At 39.8% G+C, this 27068-nt stretch overlaps 1 protein-coding gene across 2 annotated transcripts in view; it reads right to left on the bottom strand.

Moving 5' to 3' along the window:
* The window catches only part of SNX14 (sorting nexin 14), an 87372-nt gene that overhangs the window by 21033 nt on the left and 39271 nt on the right, over positions 1-27068 (bottom strand). Inside the window, exons 15-23 of one of the 2 annotated variants that reach the window (XM_024193214.2) lie at positions 23270-23328; positions 21252-21278; positions 19057-19189; positions 11169-11370; positions 7321-7404; positions 7097-7197; positions 6752-6863; positions 4538-4578; positions 3600-3719 (exon numbers count right to left, since the gene is read on the bottom strand). In XM_024193214.2, the coding sequence (XP_024048982.2) occupies positions 3600-3719; positions 4538-4578; positions 6752-6863; positions 7097-7197; positions 7321-7404; positions 11169-11370; positions 19057-19189; positions 21252-21278; positions 23270-23328 (879 nt within the window). The remainder of the gene's footprint in view (positions 1-3599; positions 3720-4537; positions 4579-6751; positions 6864-7096; positions 7198-7320; positions 7405-11168; positions 11371-19056; positions 19190-21251; positions 21279-23269; positions 23329-27068) is intronic. The other variant, XM_024193216.2, reaches the window with a different exon arrangement.

The raw sequence follows: 27068 nt of genomic DNA, 5'->3' as shown, positions 1-27068 counted from the left end.
TTCCTTTCTGGGCCTGAGATCAGGAGCTCTGTAACACTGGGTGAGACTGTGCTCCCCTCTCTTCCAGGCAATCGGGAGGAGCTCTTTGGAGGAGGGCAATATATAAACTGCGTTCTCCCTCAGAACTGAGGAGACACTGGCAAGAGAAGGAAGCCAAAGCCAGAAAGCTAAACTCTAGGGAAAGCTATGAAAAGTGACCCTCTGAAGAGCAGACTGTAGCAAATGAAGAGCTCTGCATGGATGGCAGAAGAGCCAGAGATAAGTGTGAACCTTTGGCTTATAGTGATGGACTTTTTTGGTGGGACTGGACTGTGTGTGGTTATTAAATCAGCCCCAAGTGGAGGACGGTAGGACTTCTAAGAAAGGCTGCGGGGAGTCTGTAAGGGGCCCCAACAAGGGAGAACGGAGGAAGGCTGCTGCAAAGGGCACTGTGGCCACAAGGGACCACTCATTAAGCAGCAGCCCTGTTACAAATGCCTCCAAACCAATATATTGCAGCTAAAAAATAAAATATTTCAATTCAAAATAAGCATTGCAGTGCTTTATGGGAATTGTATTTTGATTGCTTTATGCTCTCACTCTCCCCTCTGGTCTGGGTTCACTGGAAAAACTACACTTCTCTTTTGTGGCCTAAGAGAGTCTCAGACAACTTTAAACAATTGCTTTGGATGTTTTAAACTAGTCCCTTTCAAATTAACCACTAGAATTAGCAGGGACCACATGTATAAGAGTGCCTTAAGACAAAATGCAACTTTACTCTTTGGAGAATTACTTGAAGAGTGATAAATGTATTAGAAATCCTAAAGAACTGACTTATGACTATAAGTAAATATAGAAAAATCAGTAAGATGCCTTACTATGGTATAACTGGTAGGCCCCAATACAAATAATAAATAATCATAACACTTATCCATGTCAATTGCTTGCAAGACTGCAAGTGTACTTTGTGTTCATTACATTTGATAAATATGAGCCTATAATACAATGCATTGACAAAAAGAGCTACACCTCTACCCCGATATAACGCGACCCGTTATAACATGAATTCTGATAGAACGCGGTAAAGCAGTGCTCTGGGGGGGCGGGACTGCACACTCCAGTGGATCAAAGCAAGTTCGATATAATGCGGTTTCACCTATAACGCGGTAAGATTTTTTGGCTCCTGAGGACAGCGTTATATCAAGGTAGAGGTGTAATATTCTGAGGTGTATTAACAGGAGTGTGATACAGAAGACACAGGAGGTAATTGTCCCACTCTACTTGGCACTGGTCAGGCCTCAGCTGAAGTACAGATGTGGACAAACTGGAGAGAGTCCAGAGGAGACCATGAAAAATTATAAGAGGTTTAGAAAACCTGCCCTACGAGGAAAGACTGAAAAAACAGGCATGTTTAGTCTTGAGAACACATGACTGAGGAGGAAACTCATAACATTCTTCAAATATGTTAAGGGCTGTTACAAAGAGGACAGTGATCAATTGTTCTCAACTTTGTGTACTACTTTCAGTGGTCAGCTTAATCTGCAGCAGCAGAGATCTAGGTTAGATTTTAGGAAAAACTTAATTATAAGTAGGGCTGTCAAGCGATTAAAAAAATTAATCATGATTAATCGCACTGTTAAACAATAATACAATACCATTTATTTAAATATTTGTGGATGTTTTCTATATTTTCAAATATATTGATTTCAATTACAACACAGAATACAAAGTGTACAGTGCTCACTTTATATTTATTTTTTATTACAAATATTTGCACTGTAAAAAAAAGAAATAGTTTTTTCAATTCACCTATATGAGTACTGTACAAATGTCGAATTATGTAAAAAAAAACTGCATTCAAAAATAAAACAATGTAAACCTTTAGAGCCTATAAGTCCACTCAGTCCTACTTCTTGTTCAGCCAATCACTCAGACAAACAAGTTTGGTTACATTTGCAAGAGATAATGCTGCCCATTTTTTGTTTACGTCATCTGAAAGTGAGAACAGGCGTTTGCATGGCACTGTTGTAACCAGCGTCGCAAGATATTTACGTGCCAGATGCGCTAAAGATTCATATGTCCCTTCATGCTTCAGCCACCATTTCAGAGGATACGCATCCATGCTAATGACGGGTTCTGCTCGATAACGATCCAAAGCAGAGCAGACCGATGCATATTCATTTTAATCATCTGAGTCAGATGACACCAGCAGAAGGTTGATTTTCTTTTTTGGTGGTTTGGGTTCTGTAGTTTCCACATCTGAGTGTTGCTCTTTTAAGACTTCTGAAAGCATGCTCCACACCTCGTCCCTTGCAGATTTTGGAAGGCACTTTAGATTCTTAAACCTTGGGTCAAGTGCTGTGGCTATTTTTAGAAATCTCACATTGGTACCTTTTTTGCATTTTGTCAAATCTGCAGTGACAGTATTGGTAAATCAAACATGTTCTGGGTCATCATCCGAGACTTTTATAACATGAAATATATGGCAGAATGCGGGTAAAACAGAGCAGGGGACATACAATTCTCCCCCAAAGAGTTCAGTCACAAATTTAATTATGCACTTTTTTTTTTTTTAAAACGATCATCATCAGCATGGAAGCATATCCTCCGGAATGGTGGCTGAAGCATGAAGGGGCATACGAATGTCTAGCATATCTGTCACGTAAATACCTTGCAACGCCGGCTATAGAAGTGCCATGCGAACGCCTGTTCTCACTTTCAGGTGACATTGTAAATAAGAAGCAGGCAGCAGTATCTCCCATAAATGTAAACAAACTTGTTTGTCTTACCGATTGGCTGAACAAGTAGGACTGAGTGGACTTGTAGGCTCTAAAGTTTTACATTGCACTCAAAAACAAAAAAGAGTTATGTAACAAACAAACAAAAAAAAAATCTACATTTGTAAGTTACACTTTCACGATAGAGATTGCACTACAGTACTTGTATGAGGTGAACTGAAAAATACTATTTCTTTTGTTTATCATTTTTACAGTGCAAATATTTGTAATAAATAATATAAAGTAAGCACTGTACAGTTTGTATTCTGTGTTGTAATAGAAATCAATATATTTGAAAATGTAGAAAAACATCCAAAAATATTTAATAAATTTCAATTGGTATTCTATAGTTCAACAGTGTGATTAATCATGATTAATTTTTTTAATCTCAGTTAATTGTTTTTTTAGTTAATCGCGTGAGTTAACTGCGATTAATCAAAAGCCCTAATAAGGATAGCTAATTGCTGGAACAGGTGACCCAGGGAGGTGTGGAATCTGCATCACTGGAGGTTTTTAAGAGCAGGTTAGACAAATACGTTAGGGATTGTCTAGGTATACTTGGTCCTGCCTCAATGCAGGGAGCTGGACTAGATGACCTCCGAGGTCCCTTCTATCCCTATGTTTCTATAAATTACAAAGACTCCAATCCACCCAGGGATAAACATGGAGGTCAGCAGTACCAAGATGAATGGACGCTGGAAAGAAGGAAAAACCTCCACCCCCCAACCATAAGAACAGACAATAAACATAGGCAGTCAAACTGTCATCTTTATAGCTTCTCCCCTTTACTCTTCACATACTCAGGTAAGGGTCAGTATTTCCCCCTCTGTAAATTTACTGCACCTTCTTGTTGTTTTCAGAAGTGGGACTGAGAATTGTAAGCTCTGGTCTACTTGGTTTAGGCTTGGGAGATTCACAGGAGTTAATGAAATTCATGATGAATGGCTCCAAATGCTGACCTTTCTGAAATTAAATACACAGTGAACAACAGTGATAGTTAAATAGTGTGACAAAGTTCCTCCTCTATCTTGGTGGGTCCTGGGCTTTTTGACGGATTTTCTTGCCTCAGAGATTCACCATGTGGGTTGGGGAACAGCCCAGAGACCTTCCCCTCTGGAAGAACCCACAGTCCAGGTCAATTGGGAGGTTTGGGGGGAACCCGGGCCCGCCCTCTACTCTGGGTTCCAGCCCAGGGCCCTGTGGACTGCAGCTGTCTATAGTGCCTCCTGTAACAGCTGCATGACAGCTACAACACCCTGGGCTACTTCCCCATGGCCTCCTCCCAACACCTTCTTTAGCCTCACCACAGGACCTTCCTCCTGATGTCTGTTAATGCTTATACTCCTCAGTTCTCCAGCAGCACATCCTCTCACTCCTAGCTCCTTACACCCACACCTCACTAACTGGAATGAGAGCCTTTTTACACCAGGTGTCCTGATTAGCCAGTCTGTCCTAATTGGTTCTAGCAGCTTCTTCTTAATTGGCTCCAGGTGTCCTAATTAGCCTGTCTGCCTTAACTGGTTCCAGCAAGTTCCTGCTTGTTCTGGAACTGCCCCTGTTACCTTACCCAGGGAAAAGGGATCTACTTAATCTGGGACTAATATCTGCCTTCTACCACTCTTCTGTAGCTATCTGGCCTGACCCTGTCACAATAGTTAAAAAAAGTGACAGTTTCCAAACTAAAATTTGTGCTGAACCAACATGTAGCAACCTGTCAGTGGACAGTTAAAGATACTAACTATAGTCACAGCATAGGCTACTGAGACACAGTATATACTCACCTCTTTCATTAGCTTTCCTGGAACAGATTTTATAATTTTCCCTATAATTAAGAACAAAAAAGTATATATTACCACATGCCCTTCTGAATAACATATCTGATATCTATTAGTATCCCTCTGTTCTCCTCTCCTATCCCACTTCTCCTTATCTGTTTTGTCTATTTAGACTGTAAGATCTCCATGGCAAGGCCCATCTTTTACCATGGATATATAATGTTTCTGACAAATATTTGCTGGGGCATTTAAGAGCTATTGTAATAAAAATGAATAAGCAGCCATGATATATAATAAGCTATATTAAATTATAAATTTCACAAAAGTGAAGCAAGAAAAAATGAGACTGTGTGTAGGTTATCATGTCAGTCTGAAACGGATTAGCTTACACCACTGACATCTATTGCTTCATTTTAAGTATCATTGCACAATCTTTTGAAAGAAACATTTGAAAGAAACCAATTACTTTGAAATGATACGGAGTACATACAAGAAAATTATGAAATTTTGGATGTATCAGACTTTAAAAAGGAATTGAGTATGTGATACCTATCAGCAAAAGATATTTCAAATCACAAACACATGAGAAAGTTTTCACATTCATAAAGAAATCTAAATTCCATAGATTTTCCTCTGTAGTTTTCTAAAGGACCATGGAGAGATGAACAGCCTTATCTCCATTAGTGTGGACGGGTGGCATTTGACGGTAAGACAAAAATAGCAAGAGGCATCCTGAGGGTGGAGGGATAACAGGGACACAATACGAAAAAAAACTAAACTGTTCAATAATTTAGGTGCCAATGATTTTTCTGTTTGAATTATCTGGATAAGAATAATTTTTCAGTTCTAGTCACTAATGATTCACCACCAGTTTTCCAACACCCATTTCCTTATTCTCTGCAAGCCTTTATCACACAGGAAAGTCCTAAACCTCAGACTTCTGAGACAGTATTTACTCTCCTCTTCCCCAGTAATAAGAGTCATCCAGTCTGCAGATACTAGTGAAATGCACAATGTTGCAAGTTCAAGAAAGTACTCATGTTAAAACGGATTTACAGGATTGGGGAGACTGTAGACCTAGTCTTAAAAACTACCCACATTAACATGAATAAGAATATCAGAAGCACAACAGAACAGTTTAAAGGTAATAAAAATGAAAAATATATTTAAAATAGTTTGATATTTAATTTTAAAATATTTTTAAATTAAATAATTATGATTTTCTTATCTTTAAATATTATAAAAGGGAAATTTAGGGAAGACATTATATATCATATCAACATTTCACAAGGTTTCTGGTCAGAGGTTACTAATTTTAAGACTGTTGTGAGATGATATATCTCACATCTCATAACAAACTAACCGCTGATCAGAAACCTTGTGAAATGTTGAGCGCGAATGTATGTTTGGGGAGGTATGGCACCTAGCTTGGGACCAGATAAGACATGCCTCTTCAGAACACCTGAAACATTCACCCACCATACTCATTTGTTTGGACATTTTGTTATATCAATAGGAAAAAAACTATTACTAATGAAAGAGATGCTCACAATTGCCAAAACATAAAAAACGGGCCTACAGCTAAACAGGTCATCAGAAGAAACACAAATTATCATCTTGTTTAACTACATAGGGTACTGTGTTGAATTTAGGACACCATGTTATACAATACACAGACCCAACATTAGTACACGAAATTGACATTCATTCTGGCAGTTCTCAAATTATCTTAAATAGGGCCAACCAGCTAACATTCAAAGATAAGTTAAATCAATACACTGCCTCTATCAACATTAAAAAAAACCCCAAACAAGCAGCTGTCTTCTTGGATTGATTCTTGAAAAATCAAATCTGGGCTAATGCCATTCATCATCTTGAATTACTTGAAGACGTAGAGGATCTGATCTCCATGAGCAATGGATTTTGGAAGTACTGGGCTTAGATATTCAGAAGGCATCCATATGCAGACTAGATTTTCCAAAGCTTCACAATACTTTCCCTTCTGGGAATGGATAGGAATGTAAGCATCAAAATATCTGACTGCTGGAAAAATGACTGGATTGTAACAGTTGTATAGCAGAAGAGAGACATCACATTTCACACACCCAGAACTTATAAAAGTTCAGTTTCTCAGTATTAATGGGCCCTCACTTAATTTGGTGCATTACAGTTTCTACAAGAGTGCTATTTACCAGAAAAAAGAGCAACTATGTTACCTACCAAGATTTACATCAGGCAACATTTTATCGAGAAATTGCGTCTCTCCACCATTCGGAGACAGAAAGTCAGCCAAAAGCTGGCTGTTACTCAGCTCTGGATGTTGCAGAAGTTTCTTTGGGGGACATAAAAGAAAGAGTAGATGAAAGAAGATTCTTAAAAACTAGGTTCTCTATAGTAACAACAACAGATGTTTAAAACAGTGCTATGGTATCCTAGAAATTATACATTCATCCAAATACTTTAATTTTTATTACATTTGGAAAAAATTGGCGTGCGTTAACCTTTATAAGCTTCACAATTACACAATCTACTTAAAAAACTGAACGAGAGTAGATTGTCTTGTACCTGCAGGTACTCCTGAAACTCTTCCCTCTTTGTCTTTAAGAATTCATAGTTCTTTGGACCAATGATCCTTTTTGATGGAAGTTGAGCATCAGTAAAAGTACCTATAAATTAGTAAAAGGTCAAGCAGATTCATTTATTCTTAAAACCAAAAAGAAAAATTTTAGTATCTTAAATTTCTGCTCAATTCTAAAAAGCAATCACTGAAGTAGGAAGTGAAAACGTACCATGAAATTCTGTTAACTTTGACTCAAGCACATAAAATTCAAGGTATCTTCTATAGACAGACCAGCGTTCAGGTTCATGTCCAACTGAAAAAAAAACACATATTGGAAGTAATATAGGTTCCTACACCCACCTGGGAGAGTAATAAAGTACGCAACAAAGAGTTAAGAACAGCAAATATACTACAGAGTACAGAGGAAAAACCCTCAAATGTGTAAGTAATCAGTACTGCCAGTATTATAACACTACTCTAGCCACTCGTAGCTCTTTAAATAACTTAAGTACAGTAACTCGTCACTTGAAGTCATCCCGGTTAACGTTGTTGATCAATTAGAAAATGTGCTCCTTTAAAGTTGCGCAATGCTCCCTTATAATGTTGTTTGGCAGCCGCCTGCTTTGTCCACTGCTTGCAGAAAGAGCAGCCCGTTGCAGCTGGCTGGTGGGGGCTTGGAACCAGGGTGGACTGGCAGCCCCCTATCAGCTCCCCACTCCCCTAAGTTCCCTGTGCGACAGCCGCCCAGCAGACTATCAATTGCCAGCAGTTCAGCTGTCCCTCCTCCCACTGCCACGTGCTGCTCCTGCCCTCTGCCTTGGAGCTGCTCCCGGGAGCCTCCTGCTTGCTGTGCAGGTAGGGGGGATGAGGGGTGCTAATGTCAGGGTGTCCCTCTCCCCCCTGCTTACCCCATCTCCATAGAGCGGGAGGGGGGATATGACAGGGCTCAGGATGGAGGGAATTTGCTAGCAGCAGCTGCTGTCTCAACTTGCTGATCTACTTAAAAAGGCAATGTACTTAGATTGGGGTCAGCGTACTTAAAGGGGAAATGCACATCTCTCTCTCTCTCACACACACACACACACGGTGTGTCTCTCTGTCTGCCATGCTGTCTCCCCTCCCTCCATTTGTGCTGCCTTGTAGAGTGTGAGGCTACATTAACAATAACATGTTAACCCTTGAGGGCTCAGCCGAGTGCTAGTTCGTCATTCAGCACTAAGGCATTCCCTGGGAAATATTCCACCCTCTGACTCCACCACCTCAACCAAGCTTCACAATCATCATTGCTGTGTACAGTATTAAATTGTTTGTTTAAAACTTAGAGAGAGAGAGAGAGAGAGAGAGAGAGAGAGAGAGAGAGAGAGAGTGCGTGCATAATATTTTGTCTGGTGAAAAAAAATTTCCCTGGAACCTAACCCCCCCCAATCCACATTAATTCTTATAGGGAAATTGGATTCGCTTAACATTGTTTCGCTTAAAGTCGCATTTTTCAGGAACATAACTACAATGTTAAGCGAGGAGTTACTGTAGTCTTAAATCACATGAGCAGCCCAAGGCATGGCTGGTAGACAGGCATGCTACTATGAAGGAAATCTGTATCTAATTCAAGCTTGGGTCTTGCTAATTTATCTCCTCTCAGTACAGGGCTCGTCCAGTCATCTCCACCAGCTGTTTGTCAAGTGCTACAAACAGGAAGAAGCCTCATTAATGCCAATTTGCATTTCTCTAAAAGGGGAGTTAGATTTTTTTCTCCCCAAATACGGATGTTTTTCAAAACAGATGCTGAAATCCTTGGTTGCAAAATAGTTTACATTTATTTCTAAGTTACCAAAAAATTTAATTTGCATAAGAAATCTACTTTAAAGTTTATAAGAAAAAGCCCTGTTCCTGCTCTGGAATGTTTAATAGTAAATACCTATTTGTGCACTTGTAACGGTGTCCATCTGAAAGATACCTGGGGACCAACAAATCTAGACTCATAGACTTTAAGGTCAGAAGGGACCATTATGATCATCTAGTCTGACCTCCTGCACAACGCAGGCCACAGAATCTCACCCACCCACTCCTGTAACAAACCCGTAACCTATGTCTGAGTTACTGAAGTCCTCAAATTGTGGTTTAAAGACCTCAAGGTGCAGAGAATCCTCTAGCAAGTGACCCGTGCCCCATGCTGCAGAGGAAGGCAAAAAACCTCCAGGGCCTCTGCCAATCTGCCCTGGAGGAAAATTCCTTCCCGACCCCAAATATGGGGAGCAGCTAAACCGTGAGCATGTGGGCAAGACTCACCGCCAGCACCCAGGAAAGAATTCTCTGTAGTAACTCACATACCACCCCATCTAACATCCCATCACAGGCTATTGGGGATATTTACTGCTAATAATCAACCATCAACTAATTGCCAAAATTAGGCTATCCCATCATACCATCCCCTCCATAAACTTATCAAGCTTAGCCTTGAAACCAGATATGTCTTTTGACCCCACTACTCCCCTTGGAAGGCTGTTCCAGAACTTCACTCCTCTAACGTTAGAAACCTTTGTCTAATTTCAAATCTAAACTTCCTAATGTCCAGTTTTTATCCATTTGTTCTTGTGTCCACATTGGTACTGAGCTTAAATAATTCCTCTCCCTCCCTGATATAGTTATAAAGAGCAATCATATCTCCCCTCAGCCTTCTTTTGGTTAGGCTAAACAAGCCAAGCTCTTTGAGTCTCCTTTCAGGTTTTCCATTCCTCGGATCATCCTAGTAGCCCTTCTCTGTACCTGTTCCAATTTGAATTTATCCTTCTTAAACATGGGAGACCAGAACTGCACACAATATTCCAGATGAGGTCTCACCAGTGCCTTGTATAACGGTACGAACACCTCCTTATCTTTACTGGAAATATCTCGCCTGATGCATCCCAAGACCCCATTAGCTTTTTTAACAGCCATATCACATTGGCGGCTCATAGTCATCCTGTGATCAACCTATACTCCAAAGTCCTTCTCCTCCTCCGTTACTTCCAACTGATGCGTCCCCAGTTTATAACAAAAATTCTGGTTATTAATCCCTAAATGCATGACCTTGCACTTTTCACTATTAAATTTCATCCTATTACCATTACTCCAGTTTACAAGGTCATCCAGATCTTCCTGTATGATATCCCGGTCCTTCTCTGTATTAGCAATATCTCCAGCTTTGTGTCATCTGCAAACTTTATTAGCACATTCCCACTTTTTGTGCCAAGGTCAGTAATAAAAAGATTAAACAAGATTGGTCTCAAAACCGATCCCTGAGGAACTCTACTAGTAACCTCTTTCCAGCTTGACTGTCCACCTTTCAATATGACCCGTTGTAGTCTCCCCTTTAACCAGTTCCTTATCCACCTTTCAATTTTCATATTGATCCCCATCTTTTCCAATTTAGCTAATAATTCCCCATGCGGAAACGTATCAAATGCCTTACTGAAATCGAGGTAAATTAGATCCACTGTGTTTAAACAACGTACTATTCAAGAAAGAGTGAGTGGAGTTTGAAATATATTGCTGGTACATTAAATAGAAAACACATTCAACATTTACCAACATGAATCACAATATTAACATTTTTGTGGGAAGGGAGGAATTCCTAAGCCTTGGTTTGAATTCTGAATAGACTGGACTCCTTTTAGAAGTAATTTGTCACAAGTTCCAGATACACCTCTACCCCAATATAACACTGTCCTCGGGAGCCAAAAAAAATCTTACTGCGTTATAGGTGAAACCGCGTTATATCGAACTTGCTTTGATCCGCCAGAGTGCGCAGCCCCCCGCCCCCCGAGTGCTGCTTTACCGCGTTATATCCGAATTCATGTTATATCGGGTCGCGTTATATTGGGGTATAGGTGTAATAAGTGACCATTTTTCCTTTATGCCCACATTACCAAAGACTTAAAATTCATTAGTAAGTCATTACTTTGATGCTAAAATGTGTGTGTGTGTGTGTGTGTGTGTGTGTGTGTAGCACATCAGAACAGTCAGATAAATAAAACATACTAGAACAGACATTTTGAGCTACATTTTTAAGTAGTTTTATTTAATCACAAGAAGTCCTACCTGCCCTTCTATCATTTCTCTCCACATCAATACAAAACACAGGAATTCTCTCTTTTCTCTCCTTCTTTTCAAGGGAGGGATCATCAAAGAAGTCCACATATGGAATGCAAATTTTCCATGCAGCAAGGTTGCGTGGTGTATTGGGAGTGCTAACAGTCTCCACAGGAGAATCATCTTCCATTACCATAATGCCTTCTTCAATCTGCAGTGAAAGATTTAAGTATCAAGACCTCCCTGATCTGATTTTTAGTATAGGGCACAATTTTTAATTTTGCAGAACATATAGAAGATCAATCTTTGCATAAGAAGTACATGTGATCAGGACCAAAGACGACAACACACAAAAATTCTGGAAGGGGGCATGTTTCCATAGTTGCTATTGTTGGATCTTCTGTATAAAAATCCCTAGACCTGTAGGTTTGTTTGAAGGTAAAAACAAAATTGTTTAACAGTGTCTCAAGTGTCAATCTACTATATCACCAGCTGCCTCATAGCATGTTAAAGTTTCTTCCTAGCTCTTGGGGAAGGATGAGGCATTTCAAGGAGAATATGGTATACGGCACCATCAAGTTTGGTAGGTCCATTACCAGCAAAAACAAAATAAAATAAATAATTTTAAAGATTCTGAAACATTAAAGGCCTTACACCAAAGGTTACATCTTGCTACCACTCCACTGATTGACTTCAAAAGCTACTTATGATTCTGTCTAGCCGTGTTTGGGGCAATATCTCAGCTGTCTGGCATTTGGCATAGAAATTAAAAAGTGTGAGCAAAAAGAACAACATTTAGATACGGTGTGGTTGTACATTGGGGAGAGGGGGAAAAGGCAGAAATAGCTTTCAAAAGTCAATTTGTGCTTCTAAAATCCTAACCCTGAATAACACAGCAAAAATGAGAAAAGCAGAATTTTAGGGGAGACTATTAGGTAGAACTGAGCAACATTTTTCAGTTCAATTTTTTTTTGCTGAACAAAACACAGATTTAGGTTGACAAACATTGTGAATTCATGTCCATTTCAGTTAACTGCTTTGGTCAAAACAAATAAGAAAATTTTCAGAAATGTTGATACATTGGAGATAGATTCACGGGGGGAATTTAGGTGCCATTTGCAAAAATGTGGAGGTGCCCCCTTATGCCCAATTTCTCAGTAGTTAGGGAAATAATCTGGATCATGGGCGACCCAAGTTTGAATCCCTGTTCTGGAGCAGAGACTGGAACATGGTTGTCCCCCCCTCCCAGGTGAGTGCCCTAACCACTGAGCTATGGAATCACTCAATCTGGCCCAATAATTGTTCAATTATGTTATACAAAGTTCGAACAGCTTCAACAGGGGAGATAGAGAGAATCACCTAAGAATAACTAAAAGCTTGGAGGTTAAGGCACTCACCTGGGATGTGGAAGACCTGGATTCAAATGCCTGCACTAGAAGACCATCTCCTCCTCCTCCTGTTTTATGAATCTAGCTCTTCATTTCTTTTACTTTTATTTAAACAGTTAAAAATGCCTCAAACAAAACATTTTGGAGCATACAAAATGACACTTTTCCAATATGCAAAAGAAAAAAAATTTAAAATCGGTTTTGGTTTGATCCATTTTTTATTTTTCATTTTTCAGAAAGGCCAACAATCCAAAAAAAAAAAAAAAAATTTGCACAGCTCTACTATTAAGTACGGCCAGTTGATACATTCGGAAAAAACACATCTTTACCAAAGACAAATACAGTTTTTAGAAGTTAGTCATGTCTTCCTAAATTGTTCAACCTGACTGCTGCTGCCAGGAAGCAAACTGAACTGGATTGTTTTCTTGAATGGGTAGCCAAGTCCCTTCCCTGGTAGTAGGCAGGTCTGGTCCTGCCTCTTTAATTGCTGAACAGAAGATAAACTCCTATAGGAATGGTAAACTTGGATATGAGAGAAAGCCTCAAGGCCCTACATTATGGCTGAGACTGTCAGCAAAGTTCATGAGCCTGCTTAAACTTCAGTAGCTAGTACTTCTCACTATAAGTTAGTACAGATAGAACTGATCTACATCTTGAACTGTGGAGTAATAAGTGAACTAAAGGAATATCCCATTTTAAAAGTAAATTATAAATCCCCACTTTATAAAACTAAATAAAGAAACTTCAATCTAAAAAAACACCACTTATGTGTGAATACACATCAAACTAAAGTCATGGGTTTTTTTTCCTCCCTTTTGACTTAAGAAATTAGGGCCGAACCTTCTCACCTGCTCTAAATTCAAATCCAGTTTTGCTTGAGGGAGTTCTGCAGAAATTGGGATAACTGAATCTATCCACAAAAGCTACAGAGTATACCTGGAAGCAGCTCAGGGGTTGCTATCACAGCTCCTAATCCACTTCTATGGAAGGAGGGCAGAGTTGGCTAGAGGATGCACTTTGGCTTTGTTTACAGTAGAGCATTCAAGTGCTCATGGTCCAGCTAATTGTACTGCACTGAATGAAGCACAAATAGAAGCTGGGAATAGGCGACAGGGAATGGATCACTTGATGATTACCTGTTCTGTTCATTCACTCTGGGGCACCTGGCATTGGCCACTGTCGGAAGACAGGATACTGGGCTAGATGGACCTTTGGTCTGACCTAATATGGCCGTTCTTATGTAAATATCGGAGTACATCATTCCAGTCATCATTTGATTAGTTTAAGATTTGCCCTTGCACCTAACTAGGGCTGCCCTAACTGATTACGGTGTGGGCTGTCATCCTGGTAATGTTCCTTCCCAGCAATATTGGCACATATATGTAACCTCCAGCTCTGCAACTGAGCCAGTGAACCACTCATTGTTTGCCAGTTACAAATCTTGCTCTGATGAACCATGTAGTTCACCAGCTAGAACTGCAGCAGAATTGATTACTGCATTCTTCATGACCCCATAGCTACCAACTTTCCCCTGTCCCTAAGAGGAGGCATCAATATGGGAGCTGATAGCTGAAGGGCTGGGAGGAGCCCATTTACCAGTGATGCTCCTCCGACTGCAGTTCCATCTGGTGAGTCAGAGGTGTCTTGCCAGCTGAGAGCCTCGCTCTGATGTACTATGTGCATCAGGGCAGGACTTATAGCTGGCAGACTTTCAATGGTTCACTGGCTGAGGTGGTGCAAAACTATAGGGCATTATGGTGTGTCACCTGGTGGTGAGGAAATAATGTGAGGAGCAAAGAAAAAAAGTCTCAGCTGGCAATCCACAGCTAGATGACCTGTGGAGCTGAAGCAGTGGGAGCCCTCTCTCAATTGGTGAGCTATGGAGGTTCATCTGAGGGACCATTTCTGCCAGCATGTTGCTTCTATCAAAGCACTCAATCATTTGAGCCTGAATGAGTGGACCTCTAACAGTATTTACCTCCTACAAACTGTAGGGTAATCTGGACCAGTTGAAGGCCCACCAGCAACCAACCATAGAACTTTTGAGTGAGTGAGATGCAAGGTGCATTTCAATCTTTTGAGAGGCAACAATTTTTAACCCCTACAAAAGGTCTCCAGTATGAAGCCTTAATCAGACCCTGTAGCTACAACTGGTGGTAGATACTGAGTAAATGGAAAGCAATATTTCAGGCCCTGCCATGCACAGTAAGAGCACACTTGTTCCACTGTCTTTTAGTCCCTACATGCCTGCAAAGTTAGTTTGTTTGTTTTACATTTTGTTAGGAGTGGAAGGGGGTAGAGAAAGGATTTTGCACATTATACCTAGAATACCAAATTTCACCACTCTGTTGCACTTTTCCCCTATTTAAAGTCATCATTTCAGATACCGATCTATTTTATTCCAGACCTATTACAAAAGTAATTCTGGTTATAAACAGGTAAGAGCTAAGTAATAGTAATCAGAAAAAAAACCTGTTACTAATCTTTCTGTAACTGTTACTCTTTGAGATCATAGAACTGGAATGGACTTCAAGAGGTCATCTAGTCCAGTCCCAGTCCAGAACTCATAGCAGGATTAAGTATAATCTAGACCAGTGGTCCCCAACGCAGTGCCCACGGGTGCCATGGCGCCCGCCGGGGCATTTATGTGCGCCCGCCTACTGACAAGGGAGCGCTTCCGCCGGACAACCCGCCGCCGAGGAGCGCGGCTGCCGGAAAACCAGCTGCCGAAATGCGGCTACGCCAAGAAGCGTCGCCACCGAAATGCTGCTTCTTCTCGGCGGCATTTCAGCAGCGACGCTTCTTGATGACGACGGTTCTTGGCGGCATTTCAGCGGCGATGCTTCTCGATGACGCCGCTTCTCGGTGGCATTTCAGCAGCTGGTCGTCCAGCGCCCGCCATACTCTTCTGGGAACATGAATATGCTATTGCAACAGAAAGGTTGGGGACCACTGATCTAGACCATCCCTGACAGGTGTTTGTCTAACCTGCTCTTAAAAATCTCAGTGATGGAGATTCCACAACCTCCCTAGGCAATTTATTGCAGTGTTTAACCACCCTCACAGTTAGGAACGCTTTTCCTAATGTCCAACCTAAACTGTCTTTGCTGCAATTTAAGACCATTATTTCTTGTCCTATCCTTGGAGGTTAAGGAGAACAATTTTTCCCACTGGTATCCTTCGGGCAAGCTCTAGTGCCCGCTCATGCACTGGTATAAGGGACCCGACTGGCCCCGCACCCTCTCAGTTCCTTCTTGCCGGCTCACTCCAACAGAAGAGCAGGAGGATGCGTCATGGAATGAACATGAGCAACACATCTCGAAGAACAGTAGTTATTGAAAGGTTAGTAACCGTTTTTCCTTCTTCGAGTGCTTGCTCATGTCCATTCCATGTTAGGTGACTCACAAGCGGTACCCGAGGAGATGGGCTCAGAGTTCATGGACATGCAGATTAACAGGAAAAAAAAAAAAAAAAACACACACTAAATGATCACATTGCTGAAGCAAGAGAAGCTGTTTCAACGACTGTCGCAGGCGGTAAGAAGGAACTGAGAGGGCACGGGATTGGCTGGCACCAGAGGGTGCTAAAGCCAGCCCAACGGATACCACTGAGGGAAAAATCTCCAGCAATAGTGCATGCGGCTTACACACACCTAACATGGAATGGAGATGAGCAAGCACTCAAAAAGAAATACAAGTTATGCATTTCTGTTATCAGCAAAAATAATATTGCTTTGGCGTAAGTGGCATCAGTCAACTATCCATAAAAATTTTACAAACAAGCTTATCAAGTTTCACTAAAATTAGCTTCAGGTCATTTTGCCCACAAAAGCCCTGTAACTGGCAACTCACTCAAATTATTTTCCAACATGAACAGTCTTTTCTATAGAGCATCATCCCTTACATCATCTCAATCATCTGTTTCTAGAATTCAGTAACACACTGAAGTAGTATATTAATAGTTTTTTTGTAACTTTGTCTTTAAATTAAAAAAATGACTGAAGTGTAACATACATATGTGGAGCTATGTATTTCAATAAATATAAAGAACTTTAAACACAATATCATTATACATTTCTGTTATGATCTCTCATTGTACCTAAGATGTTAGACTCTCTAACAAATATGTAGTTTTTCCAAAAATCAAACTTAAAAGAGTTGATTTACTGAGGAATGAAAAATGCAAATATAATTCTACTTTTCTTGGATAACTGAAAAATTAGAAGAGAAAAAATACACTCTTGCTTTATTTCAGCCTAGTAGGATAAGAATTAATCCTTTAAGAGCAGAATACTGGACAATCTGTTTTCTGCCGCTTCCCTGGGAGGATTAGACTACAGTCCCAATGACGAGTGACATCACAAGACCTAAACTCTACAAGACAGCACAGCAACACTGCTCATTTGAAGATATGATAGTCTGAAGAGCTATCCTATACCTTGTGGATCCTTTAAGAAAAAGGGGAAACATAGAATTCTGAAATCAGTTATTCTGTTTTTACCATTTTGGATACAAGTTGGGTGGGGAGGAGTTATTGGGGGGGAAAAAACAGATGAAAGATTCAAATTCAGGTAAACCTTTTATACTTTTATTTTCCAGTAGTGGAAAATGGACCAGCACAGCATCAAAGAACATAGCACAAATTTGCTTAAATGTAATGTACAGTGAAATACTTATAAGTGCCATAGCAAGTCTCAAATTCACAGGACTTAAAAACCAATGTATTTCCATAAATTCAGGAGAAATCACAACAGAAATAAATTTAAATCATTAAAAATTCATGACTATCAGGCAGTTCGTGACCAACTTAATTTCCCTCACTTCCCATACCGTCCTCATATTACCTTGCCCACATCTGTGCCATGGATACCAGGGCATCAACCTCCTTGACAGTCAGTTTACTATTCAGTCACTGCTGTTTGGTGTACAAGAAAAAAAATCTAGTTGCAAGAGAAGCCTGAAGACTGGCAAAATAACTGTAGCAAGCATGAATTACTGACCCACATGGTTACTCCAGTGTAAACAGCTCATCTAGGATCAGGGAGATCAAGGCAGTGTGAGTGCAGAATATACATATGAACACATTATTTCAATGTATTTCCCTCTGCAAAATAGCTGTAGGGAGACCAGGGTTGAGAGATTTTTTAATGATGATTTCTCTTATTGTATCTTATGCATCTTATTGTGTCACCGTATCCGTGTTTTTAAGAAACTTGTGACAGATTTACAATTTTAGGCAGTGTCCTATCTGCTCATATTAGCCATGATCACTAAACCAATTTTCCATCATCTAGCAGTAAAAGTTTGAAAAATGTAATCAAATATAAAAACTATGGAAAATCCACTTAGCTCAGTTCCACCTAGAACTGGGATTTCTGCAATAAATCAAAAGTAAGGTTTTTCTTTTAAAATACAAGAAAAGTGAATTGCCTTCTAGTCAAGAAACAGCAGAGTAAGTGGTCCCACCATCTGATCTGAAGTCAGACTAATACTCTATTTTGAATTTTTCCATGATTTGCTACAAGATGTCACCCCACAGAGCAGATGGTTCCACAAAAGAAAAAAAAAAGTTGGAAGTAGTCTTAATGCTCTTAAGCCTTACAGGCAATGTTCCATTTTGCCCATGTGTACAGAGAAAACAGTGTGGTTCCATCCTTTAACCTCAAATCCTTGATCTCCTCTCTCCAGCATAGGGTCAGACATACACCTGACCTTCAGGAACATAGCTTAAAGGCAGCTAACCACTGCCAATTTTTCAGACATCCAGTTTCTATAGCTTTATCATAGGTTGCTTCTATCACTGCCTATCACCAAGAGCTGGAATAGAACAATATATATATACACACACACACACACACACACACACACTAACTAACCCACCCCTCCAGCAATGGTTTCCTCTGAAATGCTACGAAAACATACTCTACTTCAAAAATTTCTGAGAATGAGACTTGTGGAGCAAAATACAATTTTGTACATTTTCAGTGATACTTGTTTATGTACCAATTATGCAACCAGAAAAATATTTTAGCCATTAGTATAAAAGCAGTATTGTGAGAGAGATTATTCAAATAACTACTAAAGATTTGGCCCTGAATCACGATAGCCCTATGGACACAGAAAGAACTGAGGTGTGAAACACCTCAGGACTTTACTGCAAATATTTACTAGACTGAAAAGTAACAGCTGCTCATGAGACTACTTGACAAAGATTACTTTTGTAAAGAGAACATCACTTTTTAATACTTCTCTTTACCCCAGCAATTAACTCTTGGAATTACTCTAACTGGGGAGATACCCAAAACTTGTGCTCACTGAGTAAATAACCGAGTAGTACTAAGAGAGCCAGGAAGCTGGAAAAATGCTGTGACCCCTAGGATGGCACAGTAGAATAACCAACAATACCAGGAGCAAAGGAAAGGAAAAGAAGGGACAGAAGCTGAAAGTATTTAAAGATTCTGGAAAACAAATAGCCCTGAGATTTAGGACAAATGTAAAATTTCTACTCACAAAATCATCCTCTCCTTCAGTTAAACCATAGTTAGGTAGCACAGCTCCTTCCATTGTGTTGCTCTTGAATACTCCTCTAATTTTGCTGCCTAATCTGCTGATTGCAAATGATTCTCCTCTTTTCTGTGTGGCCCTAAGGATTATACAAAAACAAAATTCACAGTATAGGGCAAATTGTAGTACTAGCCACTGTATATAATTTAGAGATAAGAGTGAGCAATTGGATGAAGTATGGAACTGATGTGTAGGTTTACACTTTTTAGTATTATAGATTCACTGTCTGTATTGCATATTACAGAACAATTTAAAATTTATCAGTAAAATGCATCTGCTAAGGAGGAAGAAAATGATTTAAAAAAGCATTTCCAGGACATGGATTAAAATTTCAGCTATAAACTAACACTGATGTTCTTATTACAGCATTACTTTGGAATGAAACACACAGAACAATCTATTTTCATAACATTAACTTCCTAAGACAACTTGTTTAATTAAAAGATTGCAAGGAATGACAATAACCTTTTCAGCGAGTGATTGTAGCAACACAACAGTTTCTGGCATCAGTGTTCATCCATATTTGTCAAGTACTGCATGTTTAAACACACTGTTTATTTTCTTTATAAACATCAAGGCATTTATACAGACGCATGTGATGCAAGATGGACTGTGACTTACTTCAAAGCAGCAGGGAGAGTAGGCAGAAAGCCAGGCAGGAGGGTCAGAACTTACAAAACATGAAGGAAAACAGAAGCAGATGAAGATTCCTAGCTCAAGAAGGCAATTTGCCCTAGAGATGAAGGCTTGATGCAAATTTAAGTCTTGTTCAGAGCTAGAACTACTTATGATAAAGAGTATCTAAAGGCAGCAAGTAAAAAGGGCCGAGGCATTAGGCATGAAGTCTGCATTCTTCATTTTAGCCACATTACAGCACATCAATGCATGCACGCCATATATACTGCCCTTACACCAGACCTGAAAAAGAAATCTTTTATTTCTTGTACTAGAAATGTACAAATTAATAGTCTAAACAAACCCTATTGGGGCAGGAGGGGACATATTCCTGATGAATATAGCTATCTGAGGTTTTCATAAAGCTTGTTACAAATCTGTAAGATGAACTGCAAAACTGCAAAATGTGAAAAAAGTGGATCGCTCATTTGGGATTCAAAGGAGTAATGAACATTTTAACAAACTAAAAGCATTCAATGTTTATTTTCTAATTCTAATTGCTTATAATTTTGCCAAAGTTTAACCATTTGTACTGAGTTTTTTCAGATAGGCGTCTGCCTCAGGCTGAATTTTGTGGAAGAAGTCGGCCAAAACCGTTCTGCCATTTCCAAAGAACGAGGCTAGAGGAAAACACATTGTTTTGCCAATGTTATCATAATTGAGAAACTCTAGCGCCCCATGCTTTGGAACAGGAACTTGATGTTTGCCATGGGGTTTATGTCAGGAATGTGACCTTTGCTGTCCCTGACAAAATCTGGCCCAATTATATATCTTCACCAATCATGGATTGAACCTACTCAGCAGAGACTTGCTAGAGTTTCATACCTAGAATCTCTGAAGATTCCATCAGCACTGAGCATGACCTAGCCCAGGGCTGCTGCAGGCCCAAGGGGAGCTAGGCACCATGACTGAGAGCAGAGAGCCTCTCTCTCCTGTGCTCTCAATGACTCCTTGTTGGGTGCAGGTAAAGTGGAGGAACGAGCTGCCTGATATTCTAATGCAGCGGACAGAACAATTTTCTTTTCTTTTTCTCCCCCCCCTTTTTTTTTTTTTTTTTTAAGTGATAGGATCTGGAAGCATGTGACAAGGAGCAAGGAAAAAACTCTGAGTAAAGTCTACAAAATAACCAGCATATTATCAGCAATAAAGCTCTGAGACATACAACTAATATGCTAAGGTTAATATGAGAGAACAAAATAGGTAAAGGCCAGGAAGATTTTGTATATTTTAATATTTGAGTGTATGAGAAATAGTCATTAAACCAAGACCAATACACTGTTTGCTAAAAACTTAAGAGAATGAACATGCAATTAGTTTGCTGTTTCAAATAAATTTAGCCCAAAAAGAGTTTGCGTGTATTTAAAAATGAAACAGTCAATGTCTGTTATAAAGGCAGTACAATGCAGTCATGATAGATGCAATTTAACACTAACAGGCAACAATTATGGCACATTATCTTGACTTACCGAAAGTCATCCAAACTCAGGCTACCTCTGCAACAACAGGTACAAGAAATTACCCCACAAGCCAAGAAGGAGAGAGAGTCCCAAAGACAGAGACAGATATTTCAAGCAAAACCAAACAGCCTAGAACTTTCATTGCAATTAGCATGACTGCTGTTTTATTAATAAAGGTCTCTACCAATTTCCAGACAAATATTCTCAAAATATCATGTAAATATTCAAAATTTACCAGAGACCAATACACATGCATTTGGTGGGGATAGTTGCATTTGATTTTTAGACTCCAATTCTGAAAACACTTAAGCGTGTTTGTGACGTTAAGCATTTAAGTAATTCCAGTGGCTTAAAAGGGACTACCCTCATTCCTAAAGTTAACCATATACATAAATGCTTGAAAATTCCGACTCTTAGGCTGTAATTCAGGTTTGATTCATATAGGAATTTACCCTGCTTGATAGAGGCTTTAAAGAAAAAATGTTTTCTGGGAAAAATTTGTAGACATTTTATAAAAGAATTAAACAGTTTGTAAAGAACTTTAAGGACGCAAAGGGCTTTTTATGTAGATTCACAGATTTTAAGGACTGAAGGGACCATTTAATTATCTGGTCTGACTTTTTGCATAACATGGGCTGTAACATTTTCCCAGTAAGTCCTGCATCAAGCACAATAACTTATGGTTGAACTAAAGCAAATTCATGCTAAAACCAGTAATAACCAATAACTTCTCTTTAAGAACATTGTTTCTGATATGTGGGAGCTCTCACATATTGGATAGACAGAGTACAGGAAGAAGAAAAAAAAAAAAAGACTGAGATCAAACTTCCTACACTTCTAACAGTGTTTTAAAAACAACTCATTCTACAATGTCTCAGACTGTTCTTTAGTCATGTTACTTGTGAAACCTGAATTAAGTTCAGCCAAATGGAACCTGACACTGAAGTATAAATAGTACACAACATAACCTGACAATTATATTGGCCACCATTTTTGGCCTCCACTTGGCAAATCGATACTGTATTTTGTTGCGTTTCTGATGCATAAAAAGCCAGCATGTCTATATTTTTAATATACTTTTCTGTATACCTGTGCCACACAGGAATAAAGCAGGTACATCCAGAGGTTTGGTAATCTGGGTATACTGTATGTTTTTTGTTTTTTTAAAGCTTTGCCATATTGGAAGCATAAGTAATGCACTTAAAAAAATTCAGAATTGAAAAGATATTAATTTTTTCTTCCCAAACCCCAAGATCATAGGTATTTTAAAGTAATGAGATTCAGAGCTTAAATGTGTTTGTTATATCCAATAAATAGTACTGGGAGAAATTGTTACAGTTCGCACAGGATCCTATTAAGCTGATTTGTAAAATGAACTCTCACATGGCTGGTTTCTACAGTTACTGGAAAAAGTGATTCAACATGGAAATCAAACACTACAGAGTCAACTTTCTATTTTGCTTTCTCCAATGTGTTCTGTGTAACTCACTATTGCCATGTTATCTTAATGTTATTGGGCGTGTCCTTAGTTTGAGGGGTTTTTTCACTCTGACATATCAAAAATAAAGGATTATACTTCTGAATCTCATACCATTTTTTAAAATAAAAGAGAAATAAAAACACTAAGTGAAATATTGCTTCACGTATTACTTGCTGCTCCTGTAAGTAATCTACAAATTTAAAACTAAGTTTAGAAATCTAAATAAGTTAACATTGAACAGTACTGTATTTGGCAGAAGATTCAATCATATAAACCAGGGATCGGCAACCTTTGGCACACGGCCCGCCAGGCACGTTCCTCATCCCGCGCCGCTTCCCGCAGCCCCCATTGGCCTGGAGCGGCGAACTGCGGCCAGTGGGAGCCGCGATCGGCCTAACCTGCGCACATGGCAGGTAAACAAACCGTCCCGTCCCATCAGGGTGCTTACCCTGGCTGGTCGCGTGCCATAGGTTGCCAATCCCTGATATAAACCAACATTTTAAAACTTTCAACTACAAAAACGTATTAAAAGGTTTAACACACCTACCTGCTAAACTTTGAATTGCGTGTTGGGGATTCAGCTCCTCTTAAGAGCTGCCTGAAATACTAAAATAGAACAGTTAATATGCAAGTAAGTGCTGACTTCAAGTTTTCTATTTTTTTCATTCTACTATCTCTTTACTAGTAGTTTACAGCTGTAAATATTAATAGCTAATTATGTTTCTTGCTTCTAATTTCACATCTGTTGAGGATTTAATACAAGTATATTAGAAACACTATACAAGTCGCTGCAGTTGAGATGTTGTATTTCATATAAGACTACTTACAATCGTCAGTTCTAATGAACGTACAACATAATTTATGCTTTCCCAAGGGCAGCCTTGCAGGGCTTTCTACTAAAACTATGTCTTCACTAGAAATATTGCAGCACCACAGCTGCACCACTGCAGCAGTGCCACTATAGCGCTTCAGTGTAGACAATCACTATAGTGATGGGAGGGGTTCTTCCATCACTGTAATTAAGCCACTTCCCCCAGACAGGCGGTAGCTAGATCAATGGAAGATAGGTTAAGTCAGCTTAACTATGTGGCTTGAGGGACTTTTCACACCCCTGAGCAACATAGCTAGGTCAACCTAACTTTTTAGTGTAGAACTGATATGAGTCCTGAAGTGCTATTATAGTCTAAAAAACAACTAAGAAGAAAATTGTGTTCTACATGTATTCTATTTCAATTACTTCTAGATAGAAATTGCAACTATACAAGTAGAAAAAAACCCTTTTTCTAAAAGAAAAGTTAGTGCTGCAAACTCAACTTAATATCTGAAAAGGAAGTTTTATTCTTTCAGGCTCTTGCATCATCAAAAATTCTGGAGCTGGAACTAACTAACAGTTCTGTTGATGTGAAAGCCACTAAGAACCTAGCTCCCTTTAGGAGGCCATTTCTACTCCACAAACTTATGTCGATGCAAGCTTTGTCGTCATAAAGTTGTCACCGTTAGCACATCACTTGTGTGACTGCATACTTGGCTCCTTGTGTTGGCACTGTGTGTACTCACAAGGAGTGTTTGCATTGATGCATGGTGCGGAGCACCATCTGGGATGATTTAGTTAGGGATTGGTGCTGCTTTGAGCAGGGGGTTGGACTAGATGACCACCTGAGGTCCCTTCCAACCTTGATATTCTCTGATACCCACCACAGTGCAGTGCTCTGTCTTTTGGAAGTTTTGGCAGTGCGTGGTGGGGCCAAAACAAGTTGCACAGGGGTGACGAGGAGCGTGAGGTCAATTTTGCAGTGTGCAACTGTCTCCTCCCATAATGTCATCTGTAAACCATAATTTTTGCACTTTTTCAAAATCCCACAAACCCGCACAGCCCTCCTCGCTGCCCACCATCTCTGACAGAAGCATGAAGCCTACACAGCTCTGCACTGCCATGAGTGTTGGAAAAACAGAGCACACAATCATGAATTATTTGCAGAGCTGCAAGAACCACCGAATCGGTGGGGAACATGACGATTTCTTGGATGCCAGATTGCTGTGGGACATAGTGAGAACCAATTCAAAGTTGGTGGCATTCATGAAGTAGCTGCAGATGGTGGAGCACCACTTCTGGGCCCAAGAAATTATCACTGACTGGTGGGATTGCATCGTAATGCAGGCTTGGGAGGACAAGCAGCGGTTGCAGAACTTTTGGCTGCACAAGGAAATATTCCTGAATCCGTGTGCCGAGCTTACCTTGGCCCTCTACTGCATGGACACCAAAATGAGAGCTGCACTGACAGTGGTGAAGCAAGTGGCAATCGCATTGTGGAAACTTGGAATGCCAGAGTGCTACTAGTCAGTCAGAAATCAATTTGCAGTCAGGAAATACACTGCAGGGGCTGTCATACAAGTGTGCAGAGCCATTAATTGCCTCCTACTGCGCAGGACTGACTCTCAGCAACATGCAGAATATAGTGGATGGATTTGTACCAAAGGGGTTCCCAAACTGTGACAGAGTGATAGATGGCATGCATATCCCTATTTTGGCACCAGAACCACCTTGCCACAGACAACATCAACAGAATGGGCTAATTTTCTATAGTTATGCAAGCACTGGCGAATCACTGGGGGTGCTTTGCTGACATCAGTGTGGCTGGTCAGAGAAGGTGAATGATGCTTGCATCTTTAAGAACACAGAACTATTCAGAAAACTACAAGCAGGGACTCTCTTTCCCAACAGGCAGCTTATCATTGGGAATGTTGAAATGCCAATAGCAATCCTGGGAGATCCAGCCTACCCGTTGTTCCCCTGGCTTATGAAGCCATACACCAACCATCTCAACAGCACCAAGGAATGACTCAACTACTGGTTCAGCAGGTGCAGAATGACACTTCAATGTGCTTTTGATCAACTAAAGGGACACTGGTGTTGTTTATTCACAAGACTGGACCTCGTGAGAAAAATATCCCAATGGTTGCAGCTGCCTACTCTGTCCTGCAGAATATTTATGAAGCAAGGAGGGACACTTTTCCGCTGGTATGGAGGGCAGAGATGGAGTGCTGTCTGCTGAGTTTGAACAGCCAGAGACAAGGGCTACTAGAAGAGCTCAACATGGAGCTATACTGCTTAGGGAGGCTTTGAAAGACCATTTTAACAGTGAGCCACAGAAACTTATTTAGTTGTACTGTGTTCTACGTCGCCCTGCTCTTTTGTGGCCAGTTACAAATTGTGTGATGATTGCTGTATGTTTAGGAATATAACATTGTCAATACATCTATTAATTTTGTTTGCATCTTATCCTGTGAGTTGTGTCACACTGTTAGTAAGAGGTAATTGATTACTTTCAGACCTGTTAAGCACTTGGTAGCAGATATTGCAAACTAATAAAACAACAGACATTTATTTTGTAACAGAATTCACTGTAAAAAAAGAAATTGTGAAATTTTAAAACAAATATATTTAAAACTTACTAATACTTAAGAGAACAGAACTTATGAAGCAGACAGAACATTCATGTCCATTTCAGCTACTCCTATGCCAACCTTTGTTTTCACAGGTCAGTGCACACAAAGCTGTGATTGTCTTTAACGTCCCACAGGGTGGAGTAAAAGAAAAAAACAAGTTTATTTAAATACAAAGAGAGATTTTAAGTGAGCACAAGTAATGATGCATAAAAGTTAGAAATGGTTATAAGAAAACTAAAGATAAAATGCCTCCTAGTGCCTACCTTAACAAACTATACTTGATTCAAAGTGGAGTCCTTATCACATCCTTCTAGCAGCATTACTAACCAAATTTTTCAGGTCAGGCTCCCACTCAAAGTCCAACAGCTGTTTCTCTGGTCTTCTCAGGTAGAAAGAGTGAAATGGCCAGGGGGAGAGAGGTCACTTGGGGTATTTGAGTCTCTTTTTATTGTTTCAGTCCCCCTTTTGAAAAGCATTTCCAGCTGAGCATAAGGAGACAACATGTCTGGTGTGGAAGGAGGCTTCCTGCTGGGTTCTTTCACCCGTGTATGTTCAGAAGCAGGTTTCCTTTTGTTTCCTCCCTTCCCCTCTTTCTGCTTGATGACTACATTTACTGCTTAAATGCAAATTAAGGCAAACACTTTCCTTTGCTCAGGACAGCCCTGTTTGATGACTTCTCCCTGGGGCTAACAACATCATACAGGGGAATTTTATAACTTCACATACAATGTTGCTACATATATTTTACCATGATAAGACTGACCTGTGAGTTATTAGCTTTTAAATGATATCTTACAAGGCATGTTTTGCACAAAGATTATTACAGTAGTGCGTAGGGTGTGAATACACCTGTGCATTCCATCATGCCATCCCAAGTCCTCTTCTTTCTCCTCCTTATT

This window comes from Terrapene carolina, unplaced genomic scaffold, assembly GCF_002925995.2.
Source record: "Terrapene carolina triunguis isolate 2854851 unplaced genomic scaffold, T_m_triunguis-2.0 Scaffold42, whole genome shotgun sequence".
Classification (NCBI taxonomy): Eukaryota; Metazoa; Chordata; order Testudines; family Emydidae; genus Terrapene; species Terrapene triunguis.
The sequence above is the reverse complement of the archived record's forward strand: the minus strand, read 5'-3'. Positions and strand labels throughout refer to the sequence as shown.